Source organism: Podarcis pityusensis (genome assembly GCF_964106645.2).
Source record: "Podarcis pityusensis genome assembly, chromosome: 13".
NCBI lineage: Eukaryota > Metazoa > Chordata > Lepidosauria > Squamata > Lacertidae > Podarcis > Podarcis pityusensis.
The window spans coordinates 45,524,895-45,544,467 of record NC_138038.1 but is presented as its reverse complement, the minus strand read 5'-3'; the positions used below and the strand labels follow the sequence as shown (position 1 = coordinate 45,544,467).

Here is a 19,573-nt window from a genome sequence, read left to right as displayed (position 1 = left end):
AGTGTCACATTTGTAGTTGGGAACAAATCTTTGCCATTTGAAGAGAAGGTCCAAAGTGCTTTGATACGTCATTCTCCCATCGAAGTAGCTGTCATAGATGTGGAAACCAAGTGTGACATTGGGCAAGATCTTCGGATTGTCATTGATCTCTTTTATGGCAAAAACCAAGGCCAGGATGTTCTGATAGAACTTTGTTGCTACACTGTGAATACTGTAGACACATTTTTTAAAAAAATGGGGAAAAGAATACAACAACTAACTATAATATCTATCAATACAACTATGTAAAAGCTTGGAAATAAATAAAGAGAAATTTGGAAATATGGGAGAGAAAGAAGCTATCGCTGCTAGGCAGAGTTTCTGCCATCAAAATGAATGTTCTTCCAAAAATGCTATTTCTATTTCAAAATGTCCCATTCATAAATAATATTCTATGCTTCAAAGAGTGGCAGAAAAATTTATTAAGGATCATATGGCAGGGAAAGAAGCCCAGAGCAAAATATAAAATTAAGATTCTTGCAAAATAAAAAATAAAAAATGGAGGCTTCACCCTGCCAAACCTTCAACTTTACTATATCATGGTTATGTTGGATAAAAGATTGAATTTTGTTGAAAAATTTAAATTTAAATTGTTAAATTTAGAACGATATGATATACAGCTTGGGTGGCATACCTACCTATGGTATGGAGAAGCAAAAATATATAAAACTTTTACAAATCACATAATTAGAAAAAAACAGAAATCCTGCATTCCAACTCTACAATTCTATCATTCTATCAATAGTGTCGCTGCTACTTAGCAAGGTGCCAATCTTGCAGTCATGCCCGTCCTCCCACAAAGTCCAGCCTCTCCAGCACCTTATTGCTCTCCATCCCTATAATCAGCAGCATAAAACAAAAAAACAAACCCTACTGCCAGGAGACTATTTTTGTGACTCTGTCTCACCAAGAAATCTGCTCCCGCTTTACAAAAGAAAATAGCTCTCATTGGCAAAATTTAATATATAATTTAATATTTCCTACAATGTCCTATAATCTATATCCCAATCCCAAAGAAGGGCAGTGCCAAAGAATGCTCCAACTACCGCACAATTGCACTCATTTCACACGCTAGCAAGGTTATGCTTAAAATTCTACAAGGAAGGCTCAAGCAGTATGTGGACCGAGAACTCCCAGAAGTGCAAGCTGGATTTAGAAGAGGCAGAGGAACCAGAGACCAAATTGCAAACATGCGCTGGATTATGGAGAAAGCTAGAGAGTACCAGAAAGACATCTACTTCTGCTTCATTGACTATGCAAAAGCCTTTGACTGTGTTGACCACAGCAAACTATGGCAAGTTCTTAAAGAAATGGGAGTGCCTGATCACCTCATCTGTCTCCTGAGAAATCTCTATGTGGGACAAGAAGCTACAGTTAGAACTGGATATGGAACAACTGATTGGTTCAAAATTGGGAAAGGAGTACGACAAGGCTGTATATTGTCTCCCTGGTTATTTAACTTATATGCAGAATTCATCATGCGAAAGGCTGGGCTGGATGAATCCCTAGCCGGAATTAAGATCGCCGGAAAAAATATCAACAACCTCAGATATGCAGATGACACTACCTTGACGGTAGAAAGTGAGGAGGAATTAAAGAACCTTTTATTGAGAATGAAAGAGGAGAGTGCAAAATATGGTCTGAAGCTCAACATCAAAAAAACGAAGATCATGGCCACTGGTCCCATCACCTCCTGGCAAATAGCAGGGGAAGAAATGGAGGCAGTGAGAGATTTTACTTTCTTGGGCTCCATGATCACTGCGGATGGTGACAGCAGCCACGAAATTAAAAGATGCCTGTTTCTTGGGAGAAAAGCAATGACAAACCTAGACAGCATCTTAAAAAGTAGAGACATGACCTTGCCAACAAAGGTCCGTATAGTAAAAGCTATGGTTTTCCCAGTAGTGATGTATGGAAGTGAAAGCTGGATCATAAAGAAGGCTGATCGCCGAAGAATTGATGCTTTTGAATTATGGTGCTGGAGGAGACTCTTGAGAGTCCCATGGACTGCAAGAAGATCAAACCGATCCATTCTTAAGGAAATCAGCCCTGAGCGCTCACTGGAAAGACAGATCGTGAAGCTGAGGCTCCAATACTTTGGCCACCTCATGAGAAGAGAAGACTCCCTGATGTTGGGAAAGATGGAGGGCACAAGGAGAAGGGGACGACAGAGGATGAGATGGTTGGATAGTGTTCTCGAAGCTACCAGCATGAGTTTGACCAAACTGCGGGAGGCAGTGGAAGACAGAAGTGCCTGGCGTGCTCTGGTCCATGGGTTCACGAAGAGTCAGACACGACTAAACGACTAAACAACAACAACAACAAATAATCTCAGTAAAATGCAGAATATTCAGAAAGCAGTTCAGTTATTCAGCCTTTCTCAACCTTGGGTCCCCAGATGTTGTTGAACTACAACTCCCATCATCTCTTGCTAGCAAGGCCAGAGCTCAGGGATGATGGGAGTTGTAGTAAAACAACATCTGGGGACCCAAGATTTAGAAACACTGAACGAGGACTGGCCCTGGATTCTAAATATAATTTCTTTGAACATAAGATCACTCATGCAAAGATTGCTTTTTTTAGAAATTGTTTTGTGATTTGGTGGAGCTGAACGGGGAAAAAAGAAAACAGGGGTGAGAAGAGAATATAATGCTTACACTGGAAGGCCAAACAGCTTTTGAGATGGTTGCTCTTCAAAGTAAACTTCATCGAAAGAGTAAGTGACCTGAGAAACTATTGCACCAATGAGAAGGTCACCTGCTTGGTACCATTCATGGGGAACATGGATTGGATCACCTGTAGGGCACTTCATTGCGCCAATCTTGCACACCATGTGGGGCAGCAGCAGCAGCAAGAGCCTCACCATTGAGGCTGCAGACCCTCTCTCTCTAGATACAGGTACCTCTGTGTCCAAACACATCCCCTGTCTGACTTTTAGCATCAGCAGGCTTACAAATGCTTTAAATGTGAACTTAGATACTGGGCATTGGAGAGACCTGTCAGGGGTGAACTTGGACCACTGAAACAGCCTTATTAGAAAAGCTAACTAACAGACTGAATCTAACACAGGGACAATTATAAGAAGACACCTTCACTCCAATGTGGCTCCCCTTTATTATATAATAAATAATAATATTTTTTTATTTGTACCCCACCCTTCCCAGTTTAAAAACGAGGCTCAGGGTGGCTAACAGCAAATATAAAACATTGATTAAAATGTGACTTAAAAACAGCATAAAACAGCATAAAATGCAGCATCAATAAAATTCAAAAATTTAAGGGGCATTTTGGGGAAAACAAACAAACAAACAAAAACCCCAGTCAGTAGACATCAAATGATCACCAGGGCTAACTGGCCAAGTTGTTCCTACTAGGGCCAGCAAAGACCAGGGAAGAATTTAAATGTGGGGTCCCAGAAAGGGTTTCTTCATAGAAGAGGAAAGGGAAAAGGGAATAGAGGATCAGGCTAACTCAAATTGAAGGGCAGGCGGAATAGCTCTGTCTTACAGGCCCTGTGGAAGGAGATCAAGACAGCCCAACAAGACAACAACAAGAACCCACAGACAGCATATGAATCAATACAGCTGACTTGACCCAACAAGCAAACAAAACCCACTTCAGTCAACTACAGGCAATCAACAATGCCCTCTCTCAATGCCAATGAGAACTGATATAGAAAACTAAATAGAAAGAGAACCTACCCACGTGATGCTGACACAAAAACATCTCACATATACCATGTAAAAGAATGAAAGTTTACTACCCTCATTCTCTCCCTGCCCTACTGTCTCTCCCCAACTCTCTTCTCCCCCAACCTTTGACTGTATACATCAAAGTCTCACGTCAGATATAACTGATCTACAGAAAAAGGTGTTGGCAGTAATGAAACAAACAGAGACCTTCATGCCCTCACTTCTAAATCTCAGCGGTGGAGGAGCCTGTTTATTTCTAGGCTGGCTTGTTGACAGTTTTCTAACCTCTTCAGAAAAGTATTGAGCTTTGCCCAGCTGAACAAATTACTGTGATCTGGCTAATTGCAGGAGGAGATAATTAATTTCTTAGATTTGGGACTCAGAGTAGCACTTTTGGTCAGAAAGATCTTGAAACTGTTCCCCCTGCCCTAGATCCTAGAATGTGACATGGGAATTGGATTCCAGAGTCCCATGGTGAGTAAACACCTACCAGAAAGTGGGACCCTAAAGAAGAGCCATCATCTTGCCCAAAAACCTAAGGAAATTCGAAATCCTATTTCCTATTATTATTATTATTACCTGACCATCTGGTACATATAAAAACATAATAAAACATCAAACATTAAAAACTTCCCAATACAGGACTACCTTCAGATGTCTTCTAAAAATTGTGTAGCTCTTTATCTTCTTGACATCTGATGGGAGGGCATTTCACAGGTTTAGAGAAAATGGTTCTTTTCTCTAAAATTGATATGTTTCATACTTATGTATTTTTATGTCCAGTGGTACCTCGGGTTAAGTACTTAATTCGTTCTGGAGGTCCGTAGTTAACCTGAAACTGTTCTTAATCTGAAGCACCACTTTAGCTAATGGGGCCTCCTTCTGCTGCCGCACTGCCAGAGCACACTTTCTGTTCTCATCCTGAAGCAAAGTTCTTAACCTGAAGCACTATTTCTGGGTTACCGGAGTCTGTAACCTGAAGCATATGTAACCTGAAGCGTATGTAACCCGAGGTACCACTGTATTTATTTATTAATAAATGATCAATCTGCACCAAAGTTTTTTGATAGCTTCCCTACAGGTCAGACCGGGAAAGATCTTGGATGGCTGCTGCCTGTCAGTGTAGACAATATTGGGTTAGATGAATCAATGGCTGTGACTCCAGCAGGATAAGGAAGCTTCCCATGTGCCTATCCTGCCTTATACCAACTCGACTTGTCCTGTTTACTCAGTTCAGCACTGAATTTGGGCTCTTTGCTTTCTTTAGTTGTAAGTAACCGGAGCAGAAAAGTAGGTCCCTCTCCGGGGTATTGCCTATACCACTGCAAGCTGAATAAATTGCTAATTTCATACTGGCAGGTGATGGTGGAGTTTTCTCCTTCTTTCCTGACCTCCAAGTCTTTCTGGTGCCCCTTTTCCTGGCATCTGATCCCTGTGTAGAGAAAAAAAAATGTGCATTTTTTCTCTATAACAAATAACTTTTCGAACTGCTCATTGGGTCAGGTGCAAAAGACTTTAAAATCAATGGGGGCTTCCTTACCACGAACGTTTTGGTGATGCCACTCACATCTCACAGAACTTGGCAGGCCTGGGTCAGCAATGGCCCTCCAGATGTTTTTGGACTCAACTCTCATCCAGCAAGGCCCTTGAGGGAAGACCATAGCTCAGAGGTAGACTATCAGTTTGCATGCAGAAAGCCCCAGGTCCAATACCTATCATCTCCAGGTAGGTTTAGGAGAGACCTTTGCCTGATCCCATGGAGAACTGCTGCCAACCTATATAGACATTACAGAGCTAGATAGACCAATGTTCATGGTTGGTATAAGGCAGCTTTCTATGTATCTTATGCTCAAGTGTTGTTGTCAGAAGATCCGAGGGCAGTGTACAATATTAAAAACACATTCTAGAACATGAACAACAACAACTTTTTATTTATACCCTACCCATCTGGCTGGGTTTCTCCAGCCACTCTGGGTAGTTCCCAACAGGATATTAAAAACACAATAAAACATCAAACATTTCAAACTTTTCTAAACAGGGCTGCCTTCAGGTGTCTTCTAAAAGTCAGATAGTTGTTTATTTCCTTGACATTTGATGGGAGGGCATTCCACAGGGCGGGTGCCACTACCGAGAAGGCCCTCTGCCTGGTTCCCTGTAACCTCACTTCTCGCAGTGAGGGAACCGCCAGAAGTCCCTCGGCGCTGGACCTCAATGATAAAAACATTATAAATTCCACATTTGCGGGGGTTGTGGTCCAGTAACATTGAGATGGTTACAGTTTCTCCATCCATCCTTTAAAACGGGAAGCAGTGAGAAAAGATTCAGCTTCTACCCCCAAAAAGCTATTGACAACAGCCTCAAGGTCCATGATGATATCTCCATCGCTGCCCTTGGTTTAGCTCTGCAGAAGCCACATGTTGCAACTAACAGCCAAGCCCTGTGTGCAGCTAATTTTTAAAATGAGATGGAGTCACCATTTGCCTTCTTTTCCTGCTATTGTTCTCAGACAATCAGAAGCAAGCCTTCTTCCTACAACTGAACACAAGAGGACTGTAGGGATGGGAAATACAGCTGCAGATTCCAGCAAGAGACAACCTTGAGAGGCCCTTCTGTCTGTCCTACATGTATCTCATAGATACTCATAGAATTGCCGAGCAGGAAAGCACCACGAGGGTCATCTAGTCCAACCCCCTGCAATGCAGGAATCTTTTGCCCAACGTGGGGCTCGAACTCATGACCTTGGGATTAAGAGTCTCATGCTCTACCAACTAAGCAATATTCCTTCTTGTTTGTTCTCTATGCAAACTAAGGCTTTTAGCATGGGGCACCAGCACTCTGCAATTGCTATTGAAATCAGACAGGCAGCTACAATTCTGATAGTTCTTTGCCTGCAGAGAATGATTTTGTTTCCCCAAGCATTTTTAGAGAATGAATTTGGTTCAGAGTTGCTTGCTTATTCCTTATATTATAAGCCTATGATGCCTTAATGGGTTTATTGTATGCCACCAAACTATCTTTCTGATGAGTTGGTGGTTTCTAAATACAGTGGTACCTCAAGTTAAGAACTTAATTCATTCTGGAGGTCTGTTCTTAACCTGAAACTGTTCTTAACCTGAAGCACCACTTTAGCTAATGGGGCTTCCTGCTGCCACCATGCCGCCAGAGCACGATTTCTGTTCTCATCTTGAAGCAAAGTTCTTAACCCAAGGTAGTATTTCTGGGTTAGCGGAGTCTGTAACCTGAAGTGTATGTAACCTGAAGCGTATGTAACCCGAGGTACCACTGTGCTCTTATAAATACGTAAATGTGACATTTATTGCATCCATTTAGTTCTGATCTGCCTTCTTGGATCAATAAGTGCCTTCTCTAGCTGACAGCAAACCAAGGCTGGTGGGGCAGTGACATGTCTGCCCTGATGGATGACCTTGAAGCTGAATTCATCCTTGAAGTTTCCAGTGATTGGACTACTTGAAATCCAGAAGGCTGAAGCTGGTCGTGACCCTGAGAAAACCTCTGCTCCACAAAGCCCTCATGAAAGGCCTCTCCAGGTTTTGTGTCAGGCCAGGTGTGTCTTTGTGGCACTGTGGCTCCAGAGCACAGAAATAGATGGCAGAATCATTCAGCCTGGTGTTCATCAGGTACAAAGAGGTGGTTTTCTTCTTTTTGTCCAGGCTGATCGTGAAGTGCTCATGAAACTCAGTTCCAGTCTGAACCATCAAGTGTAGAAACTGGAGCCGCCTGCCCAACTGCTGCTTGTACCACTGCAAGCTATATTCAGTTCCTTCGTAAGAGCAGTTGAACTGGACAGGTTCTCCCTCCTTGACAGAAGCAAACTGGTCCTTCTGGGTCACAGAAGACTGGCCTGAAGTGCCTGGAACAGGAATTATGATTGAGAACATAAGAAGAGCCTGCTGGATAAGATCAGTGGACCATCTATCATTATCATTCACCCTAAGTTCTCAGGATGGGTTAAAACAATTAAAACCCAATATTAATAACAGTTTAAAACAAATAAGTATTAGCATTAATTAATGCTAATACTTATTTTTTTAAACTGTTATTAATTAATTAATTAACAACAACTAACAATAATTATTATTATTATTAATAAAAAATAAATTGCATTTATTCATTGCTTCCAGAAAGAAATACAAATTACAAATACATAAAAACACAAACAGCGTGAAAATTCAAAATACAAAAAAACTACCAGCGCTTATCCAACAGCAATATAAATATTATGAATATCAGAGAAATAATTATTTATGAAGAAGAGGAGGAGGAGGAGGAAGAAGAAGAAGAAGGAGGAGGAGGAGGAGGAGGAGGAGGAGGAGGAGGAGGGAAGGAGGAAAGGGCTCAGTTTTCTTTAGCTTTAATGCAGGGCTGGAAAACCTCTGGCCTTCCAGATGTTCAGCTGGGCCAAAACTACCATCATCTCTGATCACGCCATGCTGGCAGCTGGGACTTGAAGCAGAAGCACCTGGAGGTCCAAAGGTCCCCTACACTTCCTTTACTGGGAAAAGTAGCCCAATCAAATCAACAATTACTCAAAAGTAAGTCTCACTGTGCCCAATGGGACTACGTACCAAAGTAAACGGGGTATGAGAAAATTGCAGCAGCTAAACCTATGTTACGTTTTCATCAGACTGCATCTGTTGCCTTCCTAAAAGGAAGGATTTTAACTCGGTGGGATTTCCCCTCTGTTTGGTGGGAACTCTCTCTGTTTCTCATTTTCCCAATCTTAAATTCAGCATTCCACATTTAGCAGAAGAAAATGAGTGTTCCAGCAAAGTGCCAGTGAATTCTCAGTTTTACTCAATTTCTTTCTTACTTTCATCTTTCTTTCTGTTACATCCATTGAAGAATCTGAATAAATGTGGGTAAGATTGGGTCATGCCTAGAGCCCTGAATCATGAATGAGCTGGGATCCAGCTGTGTTAACCCTTTACTAGAGAGAAAATACCTGTGGAGAAAGCCAGGAGCAAAGGAATGATGCGTCTCACCAGGGTCTCCATTTTCTTTTGGGTGACAGATGTGATGAATGTGCCTCAGTGAATTTTATCTGCAGCAAGGGCTGTGGCACAGACCACAAACTTGTGGGTGGTTTCATGTTCCTCTCTCATGGGACCCAAGAAAATAGCACACTTTTTATACACAACAGCGGCAGCTAGAGTACTGGTGGCCAAAAACTGGAAGAGCGAGGAGACTCCTTCAATGTCAGAGTGGCAAATTAAATTTTGGGAATATATTGAACTAGCCAAGATGACAGCATCAATTAGAATGCAATCAAAACAAAAAATTAAGAAAGGAATGGAAGTGTGTTGAAGAATATATTGTATAAAATTACTTCAATAGAAATCTCTGGATAAGTACTGATTGAGTTCATTAAGCTAAGATGCAATGATTTTAAAATAGTGGACTGATCAACGTGACGTACAATTATGAACACAATGTTAGAGTTTTAAAGTAGCAAGAAGATTATCATGCATGAGGGTGAAGGAAGTCACATGGGTATTTGGGTAAATGGTGTTGGGTATAGTAATAATAATAATAATAATAATAATAATAATAATAATAAACTTTTATTTATATCCTGCCCTCCCTGGCCGAGACTGGGCTCAGGGCGGCTAACATCAAATATATAACATTGGTATAAAATAAAACAATAATTAAATTACCTCCTAAAAACAAGTCAGGATCAAAATAAAATCTAATTAGATGGCTTTCCACAGGGTTAGGGTTGGGAACAGTAAATGTTCATCAGGCCCAACTGTTTACGCTGTTCTTATATGGGCCTGTGAGAATGCTGGGAGGCCACTTTCATACTAGTTCTTATACAAAAAGTGAAGGGTTAGATATAGGGTTAGTATAGGGTTAGATATGGGAAATCCATACAGTGGTACCTTGGGTTACAGATGCTTCAGGTTACAGATGCTGCTAACCCAGAAATAGTACCTCGGGTTAAGAACTTTGCTTCAGGATGAGAACAGAAATCGTGCTCCGGCGGCGCGGCGGCAACAGGAGGCCCCATTGGCTAAAGTGGTGCTTCAGGTTAAGAACAGTTTCAGGTTAAGAACGGACCTCCAGAACGAATTAAGTTCTTAACCAGAGGTACCACTGTATATATAATATAATATATGTTATGCATAGTGCTGAAATTGTACGGGAACTAACATGTAATGTGTAATAAATAAATAAATAAATGGAAAATAGCACACTCTGTTACTCTTCCACCAAATGTGCAGAGCAAAGTCTGTTTTTTATGACTTAAAGGAGGCTTTTATGACAAAATTTTAAAATGCCACCACTAAAACACAAGAAATATGTGGCTCAGACTGATATTTGATGATGACACAGATTTATTGTCTGGCCTTAGGCAAATCACTTATCTCTCAAGCAGCTTCCTATTTTATTCTTACTTGTTCTAGATCAGTGGTTCCCAATTAGGGGTCAATACATCACCCAGACCTATTTAGTGCAAAAGGCAGCCTGTGCGGATTTTTTCCTCTTGTTTTCTGTGGGAAGCAATGTGGTTGCATTTTGGGGGTGAAAGGAAACAGATGTACAGCAGAATCCTAATAAATTCTAAAGTTGGTTGTTCCTGTTGGGTAATCAGCAAGAATAAAAACCTCACTCCAAATAAGTAAAAATAAAAAAATTCCTTCCAGTAGCACCTTAAAGACCAACTAAGTTAGTTCTTGGTATGAGCTTTCGTGTGCAAGCACACTGTGTATCTGAAGAAGTGTGCTTGCACACGAAAGCTCATACCAAGAACTAACTTAGTTGGTCTTTAAGGTGCTACTGGAAGGAATTTTTTTATTTTGACTATGGCAGACCAACACGGCTACCTATCTGTAACTCCAAATAAGTACTGTATTTAACTAATTAATCTCTTTAAACCAGGAATGAAACTGGGGCACAGTAATTAAATAATAATAAAATTCTACTAGTAATACTGCTACTACTACTATTACCAACACTACAATATTCCAGCTGTTTTCCACTCAGTCTTCACCAAGACTTTATCAAGCCCTGACCAAGCCTTTACCTATGTCTTGAAGGTGCAAGATTTGTCAGTTAGCAGAACCATGTGCTGCAAAGATTTGCTAAGTGATACCATCTCAGATTAGAAGTAAGGAATAGCATGTTTGAATACTCTCTCATATAAAAAGCCTTCTGCATATAGAGCAATTGCAAGTTAGAGACACAACTGCTTTTTTAATTTTGCTATTTATTGTCGTGGAGTTTTTCCTGCTGTCTGGGGAAAGGCAATTTGTGGTAATTTCACAAATTTTAGGGTCTGTTTTCTTTTCTTTTCAGTATACCTAAAACCCTTTGCTTATTCGGGGACACCCCACTTTTTCTTCCAAAACTTGCTTGGCGCAGGTAACTACCATAGAGTTATCAAAAAAGTTAAAAGTGGGGGGGGGGGTCCGTGGCTTGGCTTTAGAAAATAGGGGGTCTCCAGCAGTGGCGTAGCGTGGGGGGTGCAGGGGGGGCCGGCCGCACCGGGCGCAACATCTGGGGGTTAGGGTTAGGGGGCGCAAATCCACGGGTTAGGGGGCGCAAATTACTTGCCTTGCCCCGGGTGCTGACAACCCACGCTACGCCACTGGTCTCCAGTAATTAGCTAAATGGGTGGTAGGGGACACACCGTTCTCCTTCTGAGGTAGTTTGTCCATCTTTGGTCCCCACCCTGCACTCAGCTGTCACCTATGGCTCCTAGAAGCTGTCGACATGTGGCAGCAGCCACACCCTGGGATTGGCTTCGACTGGCAGGCTAAATCAGGCGAGGGGAGCTGATGGGTCTCAAACGCTCGGTTAGGGGCCAGAGACAGATCTCTATCAGAACATTCTTCACAACTTGACAGAACTAGTGCCCAGCACTTTTTTTTCAGGGGGCACTCAAGGGTATAAGGGGACGTGGGTGGTGCTGTGGTCTAAACCACTGAGCCTCTTGGGCTTGCCAGTCAGAAGGTCAGCGGTTCGAATCCCCGGAACGAGGGGTGAGCTCCCATTGCTCTGTCCCAGCTCCTGCCAACCTTGCAGTTCAAAAGTATGCCAGTGCAAGTAGATAAATAGGTACCACTGCTGCAGGAATGTAAACGGCGTTTCTGTGCACTCTGGCTTCTGTCACGGTGTCCCATTGTGCCAGAAGCATCTTAGTCCTGCTGGCCACATGACCGGGAAAGCTGTCTGTGGACAAACGCCGGCTACCTCAGCCTGAAAGAAAGATGAAAACTGCAACCCCATAGTCGCCTTGGACTGGACTTAACCGCCCAGGGGTTCTTTACCATTACTCAAGGGTCTGCAGTACCGGCTCCCTTTTTTTCTAAATGAAAAGCACTGGTTGAAAGTGTGGCACTTAATATAACAACTTCATAGTGAGTAACAGCATCTTTTTTTCTAGAAGAAAATGCTAATGTCCCTTGTGGGCAGGAGCATCAACTCCAGGGGTCCTCAGGGGCCCAGGCATCCATAATTTTTATCCTGTGGGTGCCTGTCCTCCCCCCGCATCCCGCTGCCAGTGGCCACCCACTGACCCCGCTGCTTGTGGGTTGGGGAACTCTTGACTTCTCTACAGTTGGAATCAATGCAATCTGCAGCGCTAGAAGTCAATGAGACCAGTAGGTGGCAGCAGAGAGCCAAAATAAAAACCAGCGAAGAGCTGCTATAGCATTTGATCTCAGACCAGAGGTCGGAAGAATCTATTAGCTTCACTTTCTCTCCGTTTCTCATTTTTCCAGTCTTTCCACATTTACCTGTGTGAATTATTCCGATTTCTTTTCATTTTTTAAAGTCTTCATGAAAAACTTGTCAGCATTTTAGTGCATTTCTGTGTGCGATTTTGCCCAAGATACACATTTTTGCAAGCTGTTTCTTCTAACATAAAAAAATTCCTTCGGGTAGCACCTTAAAGACCAACTAAGTTAGTTCTTGGTATGAGCTTTCGTGTGCATGCACACTTCTTCAGATACTTCTTGGTATCTGAAGCAGTGTGCATGCACACGAAAGCTCATACCAAGAACTAACTTAGTTGGTCTTTAAGGTGCTACTGGAAGGAATTATTTTAATAATTTTATTTTTTTATTTTGACTATGGCAGACCAACACGGCTACCTATCTTCTAACATAATTATACATACGTTAAATGTATTGTGTGCACACGTTCCCCAAATGTGTGCTTTCACTATTAATAACATAGTTATATAACAGATTTTACCTTCTTTGTAGTAGATTTGGTGTGCTGCTTATTTGATGTCAAGGACTGAGGCTGCAATCCTCTACTTGCTGGGAATAAGTCCCTACTCACTGGGAATAAATAACAATTCAGCCCTATACATAACTACTCAGACGTAAAGCTTATTGGGTTCAATAAGCTTTACGTCTGAGTAGTTATGTATAGGACTACATTGTTATTTATTTATTTGCTTATTTACTTTCCTAGTTTATTTATTAAAACGTCTTCCATGCAGCGTTTCAGTTTGATAGAACTTTCCAAGGTGCTTTACAATAAAAGGAACACGAAGAAGTAACACCAAAACTACTTTACTAGCTACTCAATTAAAATTGGGAAATCAACTAAAACTTCTTAAATACAAAATGAATGCAAATTTATTCTTTTATTTCCCCTCCATTTAAGCTCTGTGTGTGTGTGTGTGTGTGTGTGTGTGTGTCTACATAGGAAAAAATGTTGGAGGGTATGGTAGGATGTCCCTATTTTCTTCAGATAAATGTTGTAGGGTATGGAATAGGTAAAGGTAAAGGGACCCCTGACCATTAGGTCCAGTTGCAGACGACTCTGGGGTTGTGGCGCTCTTCTAGCTTTATTGGCCGAGGGAGCCGGCGTACAGCTTCCGGGTCATGTGGCCAGCATGACTAAGCCGCTTCTGGCAAACCAGAGCAGTGCACGGAAACGCCGTTTACCTTTCCACCGGAGCAATACCACAGTATGGAATAGGATGTCCCTATTTCCATTGGAGAAATGTTGGAGGTTATGATAATTTATTACATAAACTTTACATTGCAGAAATGTTGGTACCATGCAGTGGTACCTCGTGTTACAGATGGGATCCGTTCTGGAGGCCCGTCTGTAACGTGAAATTCCCACAACTCAAAGTGCAGTGTCTGTGCAGGCGCAAAGCGCAATTTGGCGCTTCTGAGCATGTGTGAGCGGCGAAACCCAGAAGTAACCCATTCCGGTATTTCCGGGTTGCCACGGGACGTAACGCGAAAAGACGCAACATGAAACAGATGCAACACGAGGTATGACTGTATTACGTAAAACAGGACATTGCCTGCAGGTCCTGCAATATAATTTATATCGTTATGAGGTCTTGCATGCTTGAGCCCCCTTTTTATTCCTGGATCCAGCATGGAGACAATTCCTGGAATAGCCAGGCTAGCTTCCTGGTGAAGTAATAGCCCCCAAGGTACGGGTCACCAAGGGACGCGGGTGGCACTGTGGGTTAAACCACTGAGCCTAGGACTTGCCAATCAGAAGGTCAGTGGTTCGAATCCCCACGATGGGGTGAGCTCCTGTTGCTCGGTTCCTGCTCCTGCCAACCTATCAGTTCAAAGTGCAAGTAGATAAATAGGTACCGCTCCAGCGGGAAGGTAAACGGTGTTTCCGTGCGCTGATCTGGTTCGCCAGAAGTGGCTTAGTCATGCTGGCCACATGACCTGGAAGCTGTACGCCGGCTCCCTTGGCCAATAGCGAGATGAGCGCTGCAACCCCAGAGTCTGCCATGACTGGACCTAATGGTCAGGGGTCCCTTTACCTTTACCTTTATGGGTCACCAAGATAAAAAAAAGGAGTGGCTCTGCCTGACAGAAAATGGGTGAGCACAGGTGTAGGGTGCCTGGAGCTCTCGTGGCTCCAGCCTCCACAACATTTGCCATGAAAGGGCCGGGCACCCACAAATTTTTGTGCCAGGGCTGCACACAGCATGGGGGCATGCACATCCAACATCAGCATGCCCGCCAGTGCATGCACATGACATCAGCGCACCCACTGAAATCAGGCATGCACACCAGCGGGCAGGTCAACGTCAGATGTTCGTGCACAACCCTGGCACAAAAACGACATATGCAGCATGTGGGCAAAACTGCAGTCGACCTACAAACAAGTTTTATAAACAGCAGATCAGCAATTGTGACCAAAATAATAATAATGGAGCAACTTGTTGCTAAACACTTTAATTCTGAGAACTGTAGCCTGTCGGACTTATCAATAATTGCTATAGAGATGCCAACAAAGAGGGAGAACATCTGGATTAACATGCTAGACATATTAACACCACACGGCTTCAACCTGAAGGATAGTATCAGCATTTCTTCAGCTCAGTGGATTGAAGGACTTCTGAGCTTTCCGTTCCAAAAGTTCAGTGCATACTATTTTGGAAACAGCATCATTTGTATTGGAGCAACTCAGAGAGAGAGAGAGACTACAGTATTTATTTTCTGTGATCCAGTTATGGCTCAAAGCTAATGTTTACTAAGTATTCAAGTGTCTGACATTAGGAACGTTGATAAAGAAGATTTATTTGACAACCATCCAATTTCAACTTGTATTTCTGCAGTTGCTAAGGGAAAGTGTTTCCATGTTAACCTCTGATCCTCCACTGAGCTCATTAGAGGCACCCACGGGGATTTCCCAGCTCTGAACTTCGCTGAATCCTTAATTGTCTCATTTGGTGCTAATGGCTTTTGGGTCATGCAATCCCCCCTGTCTAATTAAACAGCGCATGTAATTAGAGCCCTCCCCGGTGTCTAGTTAGGCAAGGCCTTGGGAGCGTCACCAGTGTTTGAAAGCTTAAGGAGAGAATTCAATGCCCCGTGCAATTTATGGCACAGCCGAAATGGAGGCGAGCCAAAGTCAAATCAAACAGTTTGAACTCCTGCCGTTCCCTCCAGGCCAATTACAGTGTTAACAGGTAACAATAGGTATATTTGAGCGGCAGCTGTGTGGTTCCTGTGCTTCGCGCACTCTTTGCAAGCAAGCAGTGGGTTTAATGTTCCAATTACACCAATCGGGGAGCTCACACGATTGACTTCATTAGCAAGGCAACCGCACGGAATTCCTTCCCCCTGTGGGTTTTGCTCTCCAATGAAATGAGCAAATGCTGAACAGATGCTGAGGACAGGGGAAAGGGTATCGTGTAACATTTCCGAAGCAAATGGACTAGTGAGGCATGCTGGGGAATGAAAAACAAATGCCTTTGCTTCTCTTGGAAGTGCTGTTGGCTCAGTAGCTCAGTGGTAGGGCCTCTGCCTTGTATGCAGGAGGTCACAGGTTCGATCCCCTGTGGGAAGGGCTGGGAGAGGTCCCCCCCCCTCAAACTCTGGAAAGTCTCTGCCAGAGAAGATAGTGAGCGAGGTGAACCAGTGGTCTGACTCAGTGTATGGCAGCATCACGTGTTCCCATGTGCTGGCATGCTTAAGGGCTAAAACTAGTGAGGAAACAGGAAGTAGAAATATTCCAGGATAAGAGCATTGGAAAAACACTGGTGGATTAAGTCAATCAACTAGTCTAGCAACATCTTCTCTCAGCAACCCAACCAAATGACTATGGGAAGCCTGCAAGCAAAAACTGAGCACAATACCACTCTCGCCAGCTTTGATTCTCTGCAACTGCCAATCAAGGGCATCTGACAATGGAGTCAGGGGCGTCTTACCCATAGACATTACTGGCGCGGGGCGCCGGGGCGCCAGATTTTGGAGGGCGCCACAGGCTGAGTGTCCGGGAAGGAGAGTCAGGGCACACTCCCTTCTCCACTCTGGGGCAGCCTGCTCCTCTCCTCTCAGGGCACTTCCTGGCGTCCCCTCCCACTGGGGCTGCCTGGGTGCCTGATGGGTGCGATCAGGGGTGGGCACGGGGTGCCCCTCTCTGGCCACGTCGCTGCCTGCATGCCTCCCTGTGGAGTCTGCGAGCGGAGCGGGGAAGTGCCCTGTGTGATCCTGGTGCCGAACGAGGATGGCACAGCTGGCAAGCCACCTGATCTGCTTGCTAGCCCTCCTGTGGCACAGACTGCCCCGGACGGGGGCAAGTAAGGGGCACCAGGCTCTTAGAGGGAGGCTTCACGGGAGGCCATCTGGGTTGAATCCCGGCACCTCTTACGTGCAGCGTCGAGCGTGTGTCGGACCACACAATGTAAACGAGCCAGACAGAAGTGCCCCCCTTAAAAAAGGGTCAACAACTCTGGGAAACGGGGGGGGGGGGGAGAGATATTTGCCCTGTATGGAGTTGACCATTGTGGTTAGGAGCCATTGATCCTCCATGAATTTGTCTAATTCTCCTTTAAAGCCATTTAAGTTTGTGGCCAGTGCTACCTGTCTGAAAAAGGCAGGGTCAACCCATCCATGAGTCACCCAGGGATGGCTATAGGCAGGATTTCTGAATCTAAGAGAGTTGGGACAGGATTAGCTTTGGGGTCCCTTCCAACCCCACAAATCTATGATCCTCACAGGCCTCTTGTGAGATCTTGCCAGAACCTGGATGCTGCCGTCACAGTCACGTGACACCAGTGAGTGGGGTCCCATCTGCACTCTACATTTAAAGCCATGCCAGACGTTTGGCTTCCAAAAATCGTTCAAAAACCGGAACACTCACTTCCAGGTTTTGATTGTCCGGGAGGCAATTTGTTCGGGAGCCAAGGTACGACTGTAAACATAGCACATACCACTTACACTAGTCATGGCTTCCCCCAAAGAATTCTGGGAGCTGTAATTTGTTAAGAGCTGTTAACAGATGCCTGCTGCCCTCACAAAAACAATTCTCACGGTTCCCTGTGAAGAGGAATTTATTTTAAAACTATTGCAACCATCGTAGTTTGGTGAGTGGAATAGGAATAAACTTCCATGTGAAGGCAGCCTTATATCTGGGCACTTAACTGGCTTCAAATTGTCTTTTTGCTTGCAAATCCTGTCTTAAGGGCATATTTGTGTATGAATAAGTATTAACCATCACAAAAGAATGGCCAGACTGCCCAGGTAATTAAATCAGTGACCATTATCAGGTATCCTGGCAGGCAGAATTTCTGCTGTAGACTGCCTCATTCTGTGATGTATGTATGATTTTTGGGGGGATGGTGGTTTTGGGCTATAGGGTGAGCAATTTCAAAAGTCTATATAAGGGCTTGTGCACCATTGTTCAGGGTTCTCCTCCCTCCTGCGTGGGGTGAGTGGGGACCCTGTTGCAACAGTTCTTTGAATAAATATCAGGCTTACTAGCTGCTTTGCTTCTCAATATTCTCTGGTTGACCTCTGCTATTTTCTCCTACCAATAGGGAACTCACTTAAGGACTCTATACGGGCTCTGGAATACCCCATAAGGGAAAGGGAGCAGTTTTCCTTATAACAATTATATGACAGTTGGGCCACCTATGATTTGTCTGTCTGCTGATTTCTGCCTCTGGTCATGCCTCCCATTTATGTGTGTCCCAAACAAGGTTGCACAAAAAGGGCTGTGGCCCTGTTATTGGAACCAAGTCCAGAACACTGTCCCTCCCAAGCCAATAAAGAAATCGCAGGTGGAAAGGTAAAAAGAGTTTACTCAAGGCTGTAGCAGTGAGTCTTGGCAAGATATCTCCAAAAGACTGAGTGTAGAGCACACAAAGCACAAAGCATTTATACAATTGTAGCAAGCACACAATTGCATGATTTCCTGCGTCACTTATAGCTAGGAATGCATGCTTAAGTCAGGTATTTGTCTACTTGGCTACAGAAAAGTTACTTTCTGACCCTCCCTTATCTCGAGCTCAGGTGTAACTGGCCTTGTAGCTCCAACTGTGGGGACATCTTGCAGTTCTGACAGTGGGAACATGTTTCTGCAGACTCAACACTGCTGTGCTCCTAAACCTGTGCAGAGCTTATTCGCCCTGTGGAATCTGATCTCCCAAACTATCGTTCCTGAGAAGCGGCATGCCTGTCGAACAATTTCCTCAATGCCCTTTCCACTTCCTTATTCCTCAGTGTGTATATGAATGGGTTCAACATGGGAGTGATCATGGTTTGGAACACAGCCAGTGCCCCATAGGTGGAGGCACTTGAAGATGGACGTAAATATATAAAGACTGGAGGCGCATACTGTAGCAGCACCACTGTAAGGTGAGCACTGCAAGTGGAGAAGGCCCGGCGCCTTCCCTCTGTTGTTCGGATTTTCAAAATGGCGGATGCTATGTAGGCATAGGAGATACATATGAGCACAAAGCAGCCGGCAGCCACAGCGCCAATGTTGGCCAGTGTGACGACATGATTCACAGCTGTGTCGGCACAGGCTAGCTTGAGCACTGGTGGTATGTCACAGAAGAAGTAGTCCACTTGGTTGGGACCACAGTAGGGCAGACGGAACGTCAGGCTGGTATGGATAGCGGCGTGAAAGGAACCAGTGAGCCAGGTCCCAGCTGTGAGACCAGAGCAGACCCTCCTGTTCATGAGTGTACTGTAGTTCAGTGGGCGGCAGATGGCAAGGTAGCGGTCATAAGCCATGACAGTGAAAAGGAAGCACTCAGCGCTCGCCAAAAAGTGGTATGAATAGAGTTGGATGATGCAGCCTCCAAAGGAGATGGTTCTGTAGCTGGACCTTAGGAAGCCCGCCAAGACTTTGGGCACTGTGACAGAGGAGAGACAGGTTTCTATGACAGAGAGGTGACAGAGGAAGAAGTACATGGGGAGACTATGGAGCTGAGGTTCAACCAAGATGGTGATCAGGATGAGGAGGTTCCCCAGCACAGTCAACGTGTAGATGGCCAAGAAGATGAAGAAGAAGAGAAGGGGGAGTTCGGCTGTGTTTGGCAGCACCCCCAGGACAAAGACCGTCACAGTTTGGTTGGCAGTGTCCAT

General features: G+C 44.1%; 1 protein-coding gene across 1 annotated transcript; it reads right to left on the bottom strand.

Annotated features, from left to right (window-relative positions):
• Positions 1-18,631: 18,631 nt before the first annotated feature.
• On the bottom strand, positions 18,632-19,573 carry LOC308461706 (olfactory receptor 10S1-like; the record flags this gene model as incomplete). The annotated part of the gene is made up of 1 exon (XM_080978843.1): positions 18,632-19,573. One exon carries the CDS (start codon positions 19,571-19,573, stop codon positions 18,632-18,634), a length of 942 nt encoding a protein of 313 aa, XP_080834969.1.